Consider the following 13698-nt stretch of genomic DNA (forward strand, 5'->3'; position numbering starts at 1 on the left):
CTGCTCAACCTACAGCACGGGTCCCCAAGGACTTTTTGAGCACAGCACTTCACTCAGAAAATATGCTGAAGGTTTGAAGCTAGTCTTTTGAATCATGTCATGTCTCAGGGCCATCTTCGATTAAATGGCTGCTGTCCAGCTCGACAAGCAAAAAGCTATTTCAGAGGCGATGTCTTCAGGTACTGCTACTATTTTAGTGTGATACGGCTCAGCATTCTGTGTTTTCCTGCTACACAGCATTCTTTGTCATGGTTCCCTCCTGCCTGGTGCAGATAGCTAATAAGATGCACATGGTTTCACTATTTTACAATAGTCTCCCTGTTTCTTTAGTTGTTTTTAAGGTTGGGGCAGAGGGAGAAAATCGGAACAGACTGAGCCACAGGTCAACATACATATCATTCTATCAAATTTGATTAAAAGATCAGCTCTTTTGCCATTTTCCCTGGGATGGGTATGACATTAGAAAGCATTCAGTAAGACTCCACTCATCTAGATAAGTAGCAACTCATCTGTTTGACTGTTTATGCAGCAATCTCCCCCCCCCCCTCTCCTGGTACAGCATTCTTAAATTGCCTCAATAAGAAAATGGCTTGAAATAATTTTGTACCCCTAAGAAGAACAATTATAATCCTATAAAGGGGTGGGGGGGGGAGTTTTGCCACATAGTTAAGTCATTTATCATACAAGGAATTGTGGGAGAATTACTGTTTTCCTTTTCTGGACTTAAAGCTGCAATTCCAAGCACACTCACCTGTGAGATGTTGTTGTTTTGGAGGCAGTAGCTAGGTACTTTCTCCAGACTGCAAGGCACTTACTTACCACCTCTATCCACCCTTTTGAAAGAAGAGGATTGCCAAGAGCAGGTGCAGCTATCCAGAGATGAAGACAAGCCAGGAGTGCATTGTCTGTGCGTTGTCAGAACAGCAATTATTATCTTCTTTTCTTCTTTGTCAGGAGCAGCAGCTAGGCACTCCCTCAGGGAATTGCTTTGTTGTTCTGCAACACCCCCCACCCCTTCACTCACCCACCTGTCCACCACATTTTTCTTGACATCTGTTCTCCAAAGTTTCGCCTCCACCCCCGTCTGATAACAGTCAGATCCCATTGACCAGAGGCTGTTACTGCATTTACATTTTATTAACCATTTATTTCATTAATTGTTTTACTCTCACAGTACAATCTTGTGGTGGTTTATTATTAAATGTATATATACTTTTTTTCCTTTAAATTTTGCTTTTGGAAAATAAATAAAGAGATAAGTGAACCATATAGGTAGATTACTTTCTGGAGCCTTGGTTAAACTTCATGATTGGATCTCCACATCAGACCTGTGAAAAAACACAGCTCCCTCCCCCCCCACCCCAATTTGGATGGAAGCTGACAGATTAAAACAGAAAAAGACCACCACAACCATAGTCCTGGCTGTGCAAACTGAGGGGGGAAGCACAAGGGATCTTGTTCTTGAAACAAAATATATAGGATATACATTACAAAAAATAATCGTCATCATCATATTCTCATTTGCTTTTAATTGCGTAGGTTAAGTCAGTTATACATGGATTTCAGACTCTGGCTTGATGCTTGTTAGCAAAATCCATCAACTATCTGCCCTTCCCTGAGTTCATTGCCACTTACAGAGGGACAGGCACGGCAATGGGGCCAAGGCTGTGGCATCTCAGCACAACTGACACTGGGGATCAGCAAACTAATGTGTCAAGTCACCTCTTGGGTTTATTCCCATCATTTAATTTTGGCAGCTTTCAGTATAGGTTTCTAGCTATATGAGCAATCCTCCCTTGGCCTCTGCCTAGTATCTTACATGGTGGCTCTCAGCCTAGAAGGTGGGGAAGAAGGGGAAAAAAACATATAGCAGGCTTCATAGTGAGAGCCAGGAGATGGATTTTGCAAGCAAGGAAAAGCTGACATCCACAATGCAAGATGAATTGGATGCTATCTCTATTCTTAATGCTATCACAAGCGACAAAATTATTGGCAAGACGACGACAGAATTCCATGCCTCTCCACAGCTTTGTAGACAACTGATTTTGGAGCCAGTGCCAATAGCTGCACAATGCTGGCACAACATAATGCAAAGGGGCCTTCTTGTCTTTGTGTCCCTACTCAGGCAGCCATTTAATTGGGAATCTCTTCCCCTGGACACTGAAGAGACCAAAGTCTTTACTGTATGGGAGATGGGTGGCATGTGAGATGGAACCAGCATTCTCTAGAGAGCGGGAACATCAGTAGTTCTCTTGCAGGCAGCACACCATGCATGCAATCACAGGGTGCCAGGTATACATATAGCTTCCCCTGTGGTCGGTCTAGGGGGCAAGTGCCTGAAATGTGTGTGGGGGATGAATGGGAGGAGGGACCCTCTGCACAGGCCTGTTCTGTATGTGTGCTGCAATATCTGCATCCATTACCAAGCTGAATAATAGCACTTCTTGCAAAAGGAGAACAGGAGGTGGGGGTAGGATTTAAGGCAGTGGTACAATGATAAGTGAACTCCTTGCTCTCTATGAGGAGGTAGCAGGCCATTTCTTGTGCTTATGGGGTTCTGCTGTGAGCAAAAGGAGTTAGAGGATGGCTGGAGCAACTTATAGATTGAATGGACATCAGAGGGGAAGGTCTCCTGTCCTGTCACGCAGCTTCTCAAATGTGTCACTCCGATTTCCCCAACAGACACCCAGGAAGTGGGGGCAAGTTTCCTGCTTTCCCTTCCGTAGTGGCAGCCAACTCTGTAGTATTTTCAGCAGCACCGAGAGACTCTCTCTTCCTTAGGGCTTTCCTTTTGTCTTTTACCAGTGGAACAGTAAATGCAAGAGAAGGTGGCCGGTGGCATATAGAGTAGTAAGATACACACAGAACTATCCAAGACCGGCAGCCTGCTAGCATGCGACTGCCAGGGCCAGCACTTGGCACAAAATAGGTAGCAGCCACAGACGTTCTAGGTAGAGTATGTAGAACACTAGGTGAGTCCTGAATTAATTCCTGATTCAAAGGAAAACCCACCCCTGTTCTAGGAAGGAATCATCCTCTTAGTTTGTAGGAGCCATAATGCCAAGCAACCAGAGAAGCAGTCATGGGCAGTGGTGGTGAAACCCGGTGAGAATATATATACTCATTTTCTGCTGCTCCTGAAGGTTCTGGCTCAGAAGAAAAGCAAGAGGCTGCTTCTCTCCCCTCCCCTCTGACTCAAAATCATCAGTAGCTAAATCAGGAGGGAAAAAAGTGTTCAAGTTACGGGGGGGTTGCACAGCAGCAGCAGCCAACACTAAACATTCAAGTCGATAGTTTCACTATGTACACCATGAGTGAGACACGGTCCCACCTGCCAGAAGATGTCCTGCTCTTGACAGAGCAGCCACACACACTGTTATCTGATTCGCTTCTCCACCGAGTATACAGAGATGTAGTAGTCATTGCTTCCAACTGCCAGGTGAGGCTGTGGAAAGAAGAGGGGGAAATAGAATCAGTGCATACATAGCAGGGTTCTGCTGGTTTTGATCGGCTTTTGAAGCTAGTCAGAATTTATACTCGCCACCAGCCTTGCTCATCACTCAAGAGGGAAAGGGTTGGAGTCATCATCATCATTATCAATTTATTTATTTATTTAATTTCCATACCACCCTATACCCGAAGTTCTCAGGGCGGTTCACATAAAATATTGTGATGTCACACCAGGTTGTCTGACTGCCACTGAAGCCTAAGTACAGAGGCAAGCCCCTTCACCCTCTTTCTCAGCTTCAAGCTGGATATAATGGGCCAAAGCTCTTACCACTTGCTCTGAGCCCAGAGAGGTTCAGAAAGCAGCAAAGCATTGACAGTTAAGGCACCAATCTGTTTTATTCTGCTTCTGTTAGGCAACATTTATGTTGCTTTCATTGATTTTAATTATTGCATTTTGTATTACGAAGTTGGATGGTTTATTGAGTTGTGGCCATAAAAGCTCTTACCTACCTCTGTTTCATCCTCTACAGTGACAGGCAACTTCCAGTAATTTCTGTTATGCTGGAAATCCTTTCTCCACTAATTTCCCCTGTTTGTTTCCAGTGGATTGAAAATCCACCAATACAGTTGAGTTCCAACATACATGAGGGTACAGTTCCAAGGGTTGTGCAAAGACACGAAAATTGTAAATAGGAAAAAAAAATGCATTTTTCTTGTCTGGCAAGGTGTTGAGAGTCCCATGGGAAGGTCTCCCCTGTGTGTGTGTCTCTGCTGCCCCCCTCCTTCAGGTGCGAATGGCCATTGCAAAGAAGGAGGAGTGGGGCAGACAGAGAGAGATGCAGGCAGAAGAAAAAGGCTCTAATGGATCTGGAATGGAGCTGCAGCCAAGTGTGTAAAGTTGAATTTGTGAAAGTAAAATGCACATATGATGTGACTTGACTGTATACCTAGTTGCAACCTCGTATCTACTTTGCACTGTTCATCAGGCATCACTTCCATTGATCACCTGGAGCAGAAGCATTTGTTTGGCCATGGTCAGAAACAGGATCATGGACTGGATGGATCCATGGCTTGACCAAGTGAACTTGTAACTTGACAGCTACTAGAAAATAGTAGATTCTGGGAACCTTGTCTAAGCAAATAAAAGAACCCTACTAGAACTTGCATGTAATCTGAAATAAATAAATAAATAAATAAATGCTCCCCCCCCAATGAGCTAGTTCAATGAATATTCTCACTGAATTTGAGTTTTCTGAATTTGGAAATCTTGTGTGTGTGTCCTTCTCAACAGCTTCACTAAGTCATCTTCATAATAGCTATTCAGAACAAATTAAGGGTAACAATTGAGATGTTCTACAGTTTAGAAACGAGACTGACCCAGTGTGGATGGAAGGCTAGGCAGCTGATGGCACCCACTCGCTGGCCCATGAATCCATCGTAGTACTTGATATTGTTGATCAGCTCACCATTCCCATTGTAGATTGCAGTGAATTGATTCATAGAGCCACTGCAGAGGGAAACAGAGAACACAGGACATTGGTGACATTAAACAACTGGTGGTTAAGTCCTAGAGATGAAGTTTTTCTACTCTTGTGCCATTTGCGGAGCAAGAAGCAAGTGATCTTACAACAGCAAATGGGATTTTCTTTAAGCCATGAAATCTTCAGCACAATCTCAGCTATTAGCAGGTTCACAATGGAAAATTCACATGCTCAGTAGGAGATTTCGGGAGGCAGGATGGGAGACACAACAGCAGGCAGGGAGAAAATAACTATGAGATGGTTTTGAGTGAAAACCCCAGGCACCAAACTGCTGACACTGGACAGCAAGTCCCTAGCAAATAGTGCACTTTCTGCTCTTAAGGAAGGGAAACCCACATAATACGGTGAGCTGCAACACCCACCATAATTGAAATCCATGTGCTGCAGGTTCAATGAAGCATACAAGAATTGAAATACCTCAGCTGCAAACACGTGAAATAAGCCACACTGTTTATGCCAAGGAAAATAAATGCAAGTGTTTAACAATGGAGCAGGTGATATGCAGGCTGCATTTAGAACTTACCATGCAAACAGGTTGGCTTGTGGGTGGATGTCCAGAGCTGTCAGTCCTTTTACTATCTGCAGGACCTTCACTGATTCTGGCATCCTTGGGTCAAAGAAACGGACATCTCCATTAACACTGCAAAGAGATAAAACATGGGGCTATTACCTGTTTGCTCTAACAATGAGAGCAGATCTACTTATCCCAGAACCTGGCTAAAATTAGGAGAGTATTAGTATCAATGCTCAATTTGCCAGTAATGTCCCTTTGTGAAAACCAGCATACTTGCCACCCACTGCAGTCTGTTTCAGGCAGCCCTAGATGCTGCAGAAGCAAACATAAGGTTACTCACGCACAAGGAATCAGTGTACACGAATCAATTCATTTTTCCTCCTGTTCAACTCATTGGCATTAAATACCACTAGAAAACCACTGACTGGCTTTGCTGTTTGACTGATTTCTGGACTTTAAGTCCCTTTGTATTCCCCTGGAACAAGGTAAATGATAACAGGGTTACTTTAACCATAGGCAAACATCCTGTGACTTTGGGCTAATGGTCCTGTGACAGATTTTTGGCAGGTTGAAGACCTTTAACACTGGACAAGATGCTTTATAGTGGCATCAGTGAATGGTTAAGATCACAATAATTGGTGAAGTGAAATTTCTAACTTTCAGCTTGATTACTGTCTTGTCATAAATATAATGGATTCATAGCTAATGAAACTGGCCTTCCAGTTCATAGCTCATGAAACTGGCCTTCCGTCCTAATCCTTTAAATGCTGTAAGGTGTGTCCAAGTGATGATTCTATGAGGAAAACAAGGTTGAAACATGGGGTCCACTCACTGAGCAGATTGTTTCTTGAGCAGAGGATTTGGGCAAAATGTAAGGGAGATGGATAAAACCAGGTCTGCTAAGAAACTGAAGGAATTACAGTCCTTGTCTGTAGTTTTCAGAGCAGAGAGATTAATGAAAAACTAGTAGAATAAGGAAGGCAAATGAGAAAATGTTGCTGAGAAAACTGTAGCCAAAGCCTGATCAGCTGAAGTTATCTTAATTCAGTCAAATGACTGTATTTTATTGAGAATTTACTATTTTATGTACAATGCTTAAGGGTTTCTTTTTCTTTTTATAATGCAGTTTATAAAATTTCTTCAATAAATAATTTTGATTACAGAGAATGGCTATTTAAGTGTAAAAATCTAGTCGGAGGGCCTTAAACCTTGGTTATAACTAATTCTCTACTCCCTGCATCACCACAATTGCTGGTCTGAGGATGTAACAGAGCCTGCTAAGAAGCAGCATTCAGGTAACTGGGATCTGGATCTTGTTAGGTAACCCTATAGTCTATCTCATGCTGCTCTTCCCTACATGACTTCCTTAGTCTCCAGCTGCAGCATTTCATAATGAGGACTCAACATGGGGCTTCCCTACTGCAGTTCAGATCCTTCCGCTCTGTCTTGTGATACTTCAAATATCTGACCTGCATGCCCCGTTTCTCTTAGAACTTTCCCTTCATTTAGGGTTCATTATATCTCTCTTGTTTCTGGAACCTTGTAATTTAATTAAAGACCTAATAGCCTTCATAGTGTAACCCATAGCTGGTTACAGCCTGTGGAGCCTGACAGTATAACAAAAGGCAAAGGAAAACATAGTACAAAAAAAGAATAGTGAGCAGGGCTTTAAGTTGCACCAATTTCTGGTTGGTGCAAGGAGAAGACTCTACAGCTGTACTGCCAAACAAAACGGCAACAAAGAAACAGCAATAAAAAGACTGAAGATGAAAGCACCAATATTTGATTCCTTGTATGCATCCAGCTAATGGAGCTGGTGAAAGCTAATGGAGACTGGTGAAGATCCACTTGAAGGCTGAGTGTTTACAGCCCATATGCAACACGCACAGCTGAAAAGTACAGACCATGTTCTAAGATCTGATTCCAAAAAAAGCTGTGGGTGCAGAAGAGAAACTAATACCTCACAGACAGTCAGATCTGGAAAGCCAAAGGTCAATACCAAATGCTACAAAATGAAGAACTACAGAGAAAAGCACTCCAGCTGTCACTCCCTAGTGTTAAGCTGTCAGAGATGTGGCAGGATCCTCAGGAAGCATCTGCAGCACCACTTAAGAGAGGGCAGAACCAGGGTTAAAATATCCAAGAGAGGCAAAGCTTCAAATTATTACTCAACATAAGGAAACATTCTAAAAACACACACACACAAAAAAACATAAGGAAACATTTTGATTAAAAATAAGTCTTCAGGTTTACCGTAAATTAATGTATGTGAAATCTAATCATGAAATGATTTATTCCATGTTCTTAATTCCTGCTCCCCTTTATTTATCTTATAAAAATTGCTTTTATTGTATTTTCTTTTATATCCATTAGTGTGCATTAAAAGTAAGTGAAACAATATAAAAGTAATGAATGGAATAATAAACAATGTGAAAGGTTCGTTTCAGGGTATAAAATATGCAATTAATAAGATGTTAAACTTGCTGAGGGGACAGAGACAGAGCACTTAGTGATATTAACTGTATTTATTTTTTGGGTTTCAGATTTCTGCTGCTCTTTCTTGATTGGTCCAGCTGCTCCTAATATTACTCTCATTCATATGTTGACCCAGCTAAAAATTATTCTCATTCACATGCAATGCTAAGCTGACCCATGGCTGAGCATGAACAAGCAAACCTATGGGCTTCCAGGGATGAGATGATGGTCAGTTGACTCTTCCCTGGTCTAGGTCTCCCAGACAATCACGAGCTGTTTAAACCATAGGAGACACCTTGGTTATAGCTTGTGGTTTGTCTGGGAGAGCTAAGCCATGAGCCTGGGGTATGGATGACACACTAAACCATACTATGGATTAGCTCAGCATAGTGCAGCATCAAAATGACCAAGGAGGAGCAATGTGGTTATAGCCTCCTCTCTGGGAGCCCATGTGTTTCCTTGTTCATGCTCAGCCATGGTTTGCCTTAGCATTACACACAAACTAGGCCATTGTCTCCTACTTGATCGGTTCAGCAGCCCTAATATTATCTGCCCTAACAGTATTGCTTCTGCAGCAGCTGTCCAAGGCTTCAGGCAAAGTTGCTACCTGGGATCCTTTGGACTGAATAGGCTAACCTGAGACACCATCTGCATGTGCTATGCCATAGGGCCTTATGGTGTGCTGCATATGCCTTTTGCATTGGGACAAAGGAAGTAAGAACAACTAAATCAGGACGGATTTAAGCCAGACCATGGAGAAAATCTAATAGCAGATCCTGAGTGTGCCAGCATAATCAGTACGCACATCAGTAATGTAGAATCCCAACAGTTGAGTTTAACGAAGCTGCCTGTGTGCTGAAGTAATCGAGGAAACGCAACAAACTTCTCAAAAGGATTAAACAGGATGAGACAGCACCATGATTCATCCTTCAGCTTCTTCAATGAGTTCTGACCACAGCAGTGCCTGAGGCTGAGATGTTGGATGGAATACCTGTGCCTACTGCTACATTTTATTTTAGTGATGAGAAACTTGCTCGACCTCAGAGGGCTACTATTACTAGAAACATCCTGGAACTGTTCTAACCACAGAAAGGGGAAGAGTACATAAGCATCTTTTTTCCAGTCCTTCAGGAACAAAGGTACATGCAAGAAGGAGGAAAGGGTGTCCTTAAGTAACAAAAAGATGAACTCAAGCCAACGTCTGTAAGGTGCCCATGCTATGCAAATCAAGACCCCAAAGTTAGAACTGACCTTCAGAGAGCTGCTTTTGTTGTGAGAAGTACAGAGTTTAGACTTTAATCCGCAATCATTCATCTCTCAGTTTCCTGGTACATAGATCATTTGTCAAGCTTCTGCTGGCCTTCTTAAGAACACCATTCATGATCCTATTCCCTACAGATGTTCTTTGGGTTCATAGTGTTAGTGTTTCAGTATAAATGTTTATCTCCCACTGTGAAGTACAAGCCTTATAGTAAGTATGCCACTCACTCTTGAACAGAATCATGGAGTGTGCCTGATGTATGACTAGAAAGGATCACATTTTACATATGCACCCACTGCAAGAGGGTGATTCAAATAGGCTAGTGCTGTGAAGGCCAGTTACTCCAACCTAGCCAATACTCTGTCTGCTGAACAGCTATCTTACAATAGACTACTGCCTTCCATGTTAGTTTATTAATTAATTTATAATTAATCAATGCTCAAAGCATTGTACTACATAGGTTCCTAGCTGCTCTCATATCCAGGCACAAACTGACCCAACTACCTTTAGTAAGGTAGTTGAATCATGGTTCTTTAGGCTGTGCAAGCTGAATTAATCTAAAACTGAAGTGCATAATCTTTTGATGAAACATCAAACTACATACTGCATGCTGTTGAGAGTCAATATGGCTTGCTAGGCTGATCTAATTGATGTGGAACATGCCCAGTTCCAGGTAAAATTCCAATCCCTTTCTGAATCTTGTGAGAAGCACCCTTTGTTTGAAAGATAAGATAATTATCTAATGTCAGGTGGGGCCTACCAAAATAAATTCAGAGTCAAATAGATTCTCATCTGGCAAGAGGAACTACTTCAACCAGCTTCCAGGAAAAACAGAAGTTATAACATTTGCTGCCCCTTCTTTGGGGGTGGAAAAGCATTACCTCTTACAGCATTATATTTTCTTTCAATTCTGTATACAAGGAAGAAGTTCTCTGGAAACAAACTATGACTTAGTGGTAGTAAATTATAGTCTGCTGTCCTTTGAATGGGGTAATAAATAAACACAGTGCTCCTCCACCATATTTATGAAGCATGAGAAATGGATTTATGCACAGAAAATTGCTAGATGGGGAAATAATTCTGCATAGCAATAAGCCCAGAACATGCAATACAATCTATCCCTTGGTGTTTTTTAAGCATTTTGTCTCAGTAGCAAGTCTTGCTCTAGCCAAAAAAAAAAAAAATCCTTCCAGTAGCACCTTAAAGACCAACTAAGTGCTCTAGCCAGTTACTTCCTACCTTTTACTTTACAGCTATCAGATAAGTATTTCTGTTTAAGATTAGGATCCTTATCTCCAGTGTTGTTACCAAGCCCTGATCCCACCTTGGTCCCTATCTAGACCTTCCAATGATCAATGACCTATGTGAGTAGACCAAGCCCCACAATGCCAGGGCCCTGAGGTCTGTGAAGGGGCCTCCCCAGGTCTACCTCCAAGGGATGTATTAGAAGATTCCTTGGAGTGGATTCTTGATCCACCTTGGCTAACTCAAGTGAGGGAGGTTGAATCATCACCTAGTTCTTTGGAAACACCAGCACCAGAAGGTCCAAGCCCTGGCAGCTGGTCAACATTGGAGTCCATGCCTGAGAGTCAATGTGGCAACAGAACTCTTGCATAAAGGGCTCTTTCTGAGTAACAACCTTCCTCAACAATAAAGGCTCTTAGAGCAGACTCAAGCACCTGAACTGGTATTGGGTGTGGCCTGAGACACTAGGCTATACAGTGGTACCTCGAGTTACAAACACTTCAGTTTACAAACGCTTCAGGTTACAAACTCCGCTAACCTGGAAGAATTACCTCGAGTTGAGAACTTTGCCCCAGAGTGAGAATGGAAATTGTGTGCTGGCAGCGCAGCGGCAGCAAGAGGCCCCATTAGTGAAAGCACACCTCTAGTTAAGAACAGATTCAGGATAAGAATGGACCTGCAGAACGAATTAAGTTCGTAACTAGAGGTACCACTGTATATCAAGCTTCACTTGGAGTCTGCTAGTTACTGGAAACAACACAAGCCAGCCAGCTCCCTCCTCCTAGTCCCAACTCCTTTGCCTGCCTTGCTTTCTTAAGAATCTCTTCAGTTTTTGACCCCTAGACTCCTGCTTATCAATGCTGACCCTTGATTACATTTGGATCCAGATTGGATTTCTCTGACCTTGGTTTAACCTGAGCCTTGCTTTCTGGACTCTCTTTCCAAACATTTGGTGATAGTGTGTGTGAAGGACTAAGGCTGCAGTGGGTTCCACTGGGGACCTGCCTCCACTTAGCTCACAAACTCCAGCCAGAGCAGGGAATGATCTTATTTAGGATCCTTAACTTTAAAGTGAAGGCTGAGCATTCAGAAGATAATGCCACAAATTTATGGGTGACCCTTCCCAAAAGTCAATGGAAGCTGACTTAGAACACAGTGCCCTCACTCACAGGATAAAGCCATGTAAGAAAGGAAGCAGAGTAAATTTTGCACTCCCATTTGTGTACAGTGGTACCCCGCAAGACGAACGCCTCGCGAGACGAAAAACTCGCAAAACGAAAGGTTTTTTCGTTTTCGAGTTGCCTCGCAAGACGAATTTCCCTATGGGCTTGCTTCGCAAAACGAAGCTTGCCCAGGGGACAGCGGGTCTTCTCTTTTGAAGCAAGGGGCAGCGGGGAGAAGCGATCTTCTCCCCGCAGCCCCAGGTCCGGGGACAGCGGGAAGCGCTTCCCGCTGCCCCCGGACCTCTTTTGAAGCAAGGGGCTGTGGGGAGATCGCCCCTTGCTTCGCGCTGCCCCCGGACCTCTTTTGAAGCAAGGGTTTGCGGGGAAAAGCGATCTCCCCGCAGCCCCTTGCTTCAAAAGAGGTCCGGGGGCAGCGGGAAGCGCAGCGCTTCTTCCTCGCTGCCCCCGGACCTCTTTTGAAGCAAGGGGCTGCGGGGAGATCGCTTCTCCCGGTGCTCCGAAGCCGGGCGGGGGGGAGGGAACACCTGCCCCCACCGCCCGGCTTCGGAACGCTGCTCCAAAGCGGGGCGGGGGGGCGGGAACACCTGCCCCAGCCACCCCGCTTCGGAACGCTGCTCCGAAGCGGGGCGGGGGGGCGGGAACACCTGCCCCAGCCGCCCCGCTTCGGAACGCTGCTCCGAAGCGGGGAGGGGGGGCGGGAACACCTGCCCCAGCCGCCCGGCTTCGGAACGCTGCTCCGAAGCGGGGCGGGGGGGCGGGAACACCTGCCCCAGCCGCCCCGCTTCGGAACGCTGCTCCGAAGCGGGGCGGGGGGGGCGGGAACCTCGCACCCCGCCGCCGGGCATCGGAACGATGCCCCGATGCCGGGCGGTGGGGCGGGAACCTCTCCCCCCGCCGCCAGGCATCGGAACGAGGTCCTGGACCTCTTCTGAAGGCAGGCGGGGGCAAAAGTCTTTGCTCCCCCGCCTGCCTTCCCGGGACAGCGGAGACTTCTCCGCTGCCCCGGGCGATCTTAAAATGCTGGCGGGCGGGAGCGAAGCGTTCGCTGCCGACCCCCAGCATTTTAAAATCTCCTCGGGGCAGCGGAGACTTCGCTCCCGCCCGCCAGCATTTTAAAATCGCCCCGGGACAGCAGGGGCTTTTAAAATGCTGGCGGTCGGCAGCAAAGCCCTCCTGTCCCCGGAGCTTGCGGGGCGGGAGGTGGGAAGAAGGGCTTTTCTTCCCACCGCCAGCCTTCAGAACAGCCTTCTGAAGGCTGGCAGTGGGAAGAAAAGCCCTTGTCCCCCCCCCCCAGCCTTCAGAAGAGGTCGGGGGACAGACTGTCCCCGGACCTGGTCTGAAGGCGGTTTCCCTAGGAACGCATTAATTGATTTTCAATGCATTCCTATGGGAAACCGTGCATCGCAAGACGAAAAAACCGCAAGACGAAGAGACTTGCGGAACGAATTAATTTCGTCTTGCGAGGCACCACTGTACATATAATGACTCACAATGCACTGCATCAAGCGTTAAATTTGTGGGGCTTTGCTTTCTTTGAGGTACCACTTCTACAATATTATGCAGTTCCCACACTCAGTTCTTCCAGTCTGGTGGGCTGCAACCTGAAATGGTTGATCATCATCATCAGAAGAATGTATCTAATTTGAGGAGGATTAGATTGTTTTTCCTGACTGAAGTTTGCTGTGACCAAGTTTGAAAACCCTTGCTCTAAGGAACAAGGTTACCCGTTCATCCGCTCTCCCATCTTGGGAACAGGAATTAATTGCAGAGTAGAAATGCCAAAGTGAAGAGCTCAAATCTCATCACTGTTTAAATACCAGAGACAGATTTTTAAACAAGAGAGGGCAAAATACTGTTTTGACAGGAAAATGTCGCATAAATATTCAGAGGCCCTTGTTCCTTTTCATTTCGTTTTCTTTTACCTGACACTCATGATGTTGCCTTCAGGATGTTTCTGCAAATACGCTTTCACCACCCAGGCTGTGTGCTCTCGATAGGTCATCACTCGGCTACAAGAGAGAGGCAAAA

General features: G+C 44.9%; 1 protein-coding gene across 2 annotated transcripts in view; it reads right to left on the minus strand.

The window, feature by feature from the left end:
- Positions 1-1116: 1116 nt before the first annotated feature.
- The window catches only part of RPTOR (regulatory associated protein of MTOR complex 1), a 302464-nt gene continuing 289882 nt past the window's right edge, over positions 1117-13698 (minus strand). For both annotated transcript variants that reach the window (XM_081899559.1, XM_081899558.1), the window contains 4 exons: positions 13593-13679; positions 5515-5631; positions 4828-4957; positions 1117-3445 (listed from right to left, as the gene is read on the minus strand). In XM_081899559.1, coding sequence (XP_081755685.1) covers positions 3377-3445; positions 4828-4957; positions 5515-5631; positions 13593-13679 — 403 coding nt within the window. In that variant the 3' untranslated portion in view covers positions 1117-3376. The remainder of the gene's footprint in view (positions 3446-4827; positions 4958-5514; positions 5632-13592; positions 13680-13698) is intronic.

The sequence above is a fragment of the Podarcis melisellensis genome (assembly GCF_964234715.1).
Source record: "Podarcis melisellensis genome assembly, chromosome: 2".
NCBI classification, from domain to species: Eukaryota; Metazoa; Chordata; class Lepidosauria; order Squamata; family Lacertidae; genus Podarcis; species Podarcis melisellensis.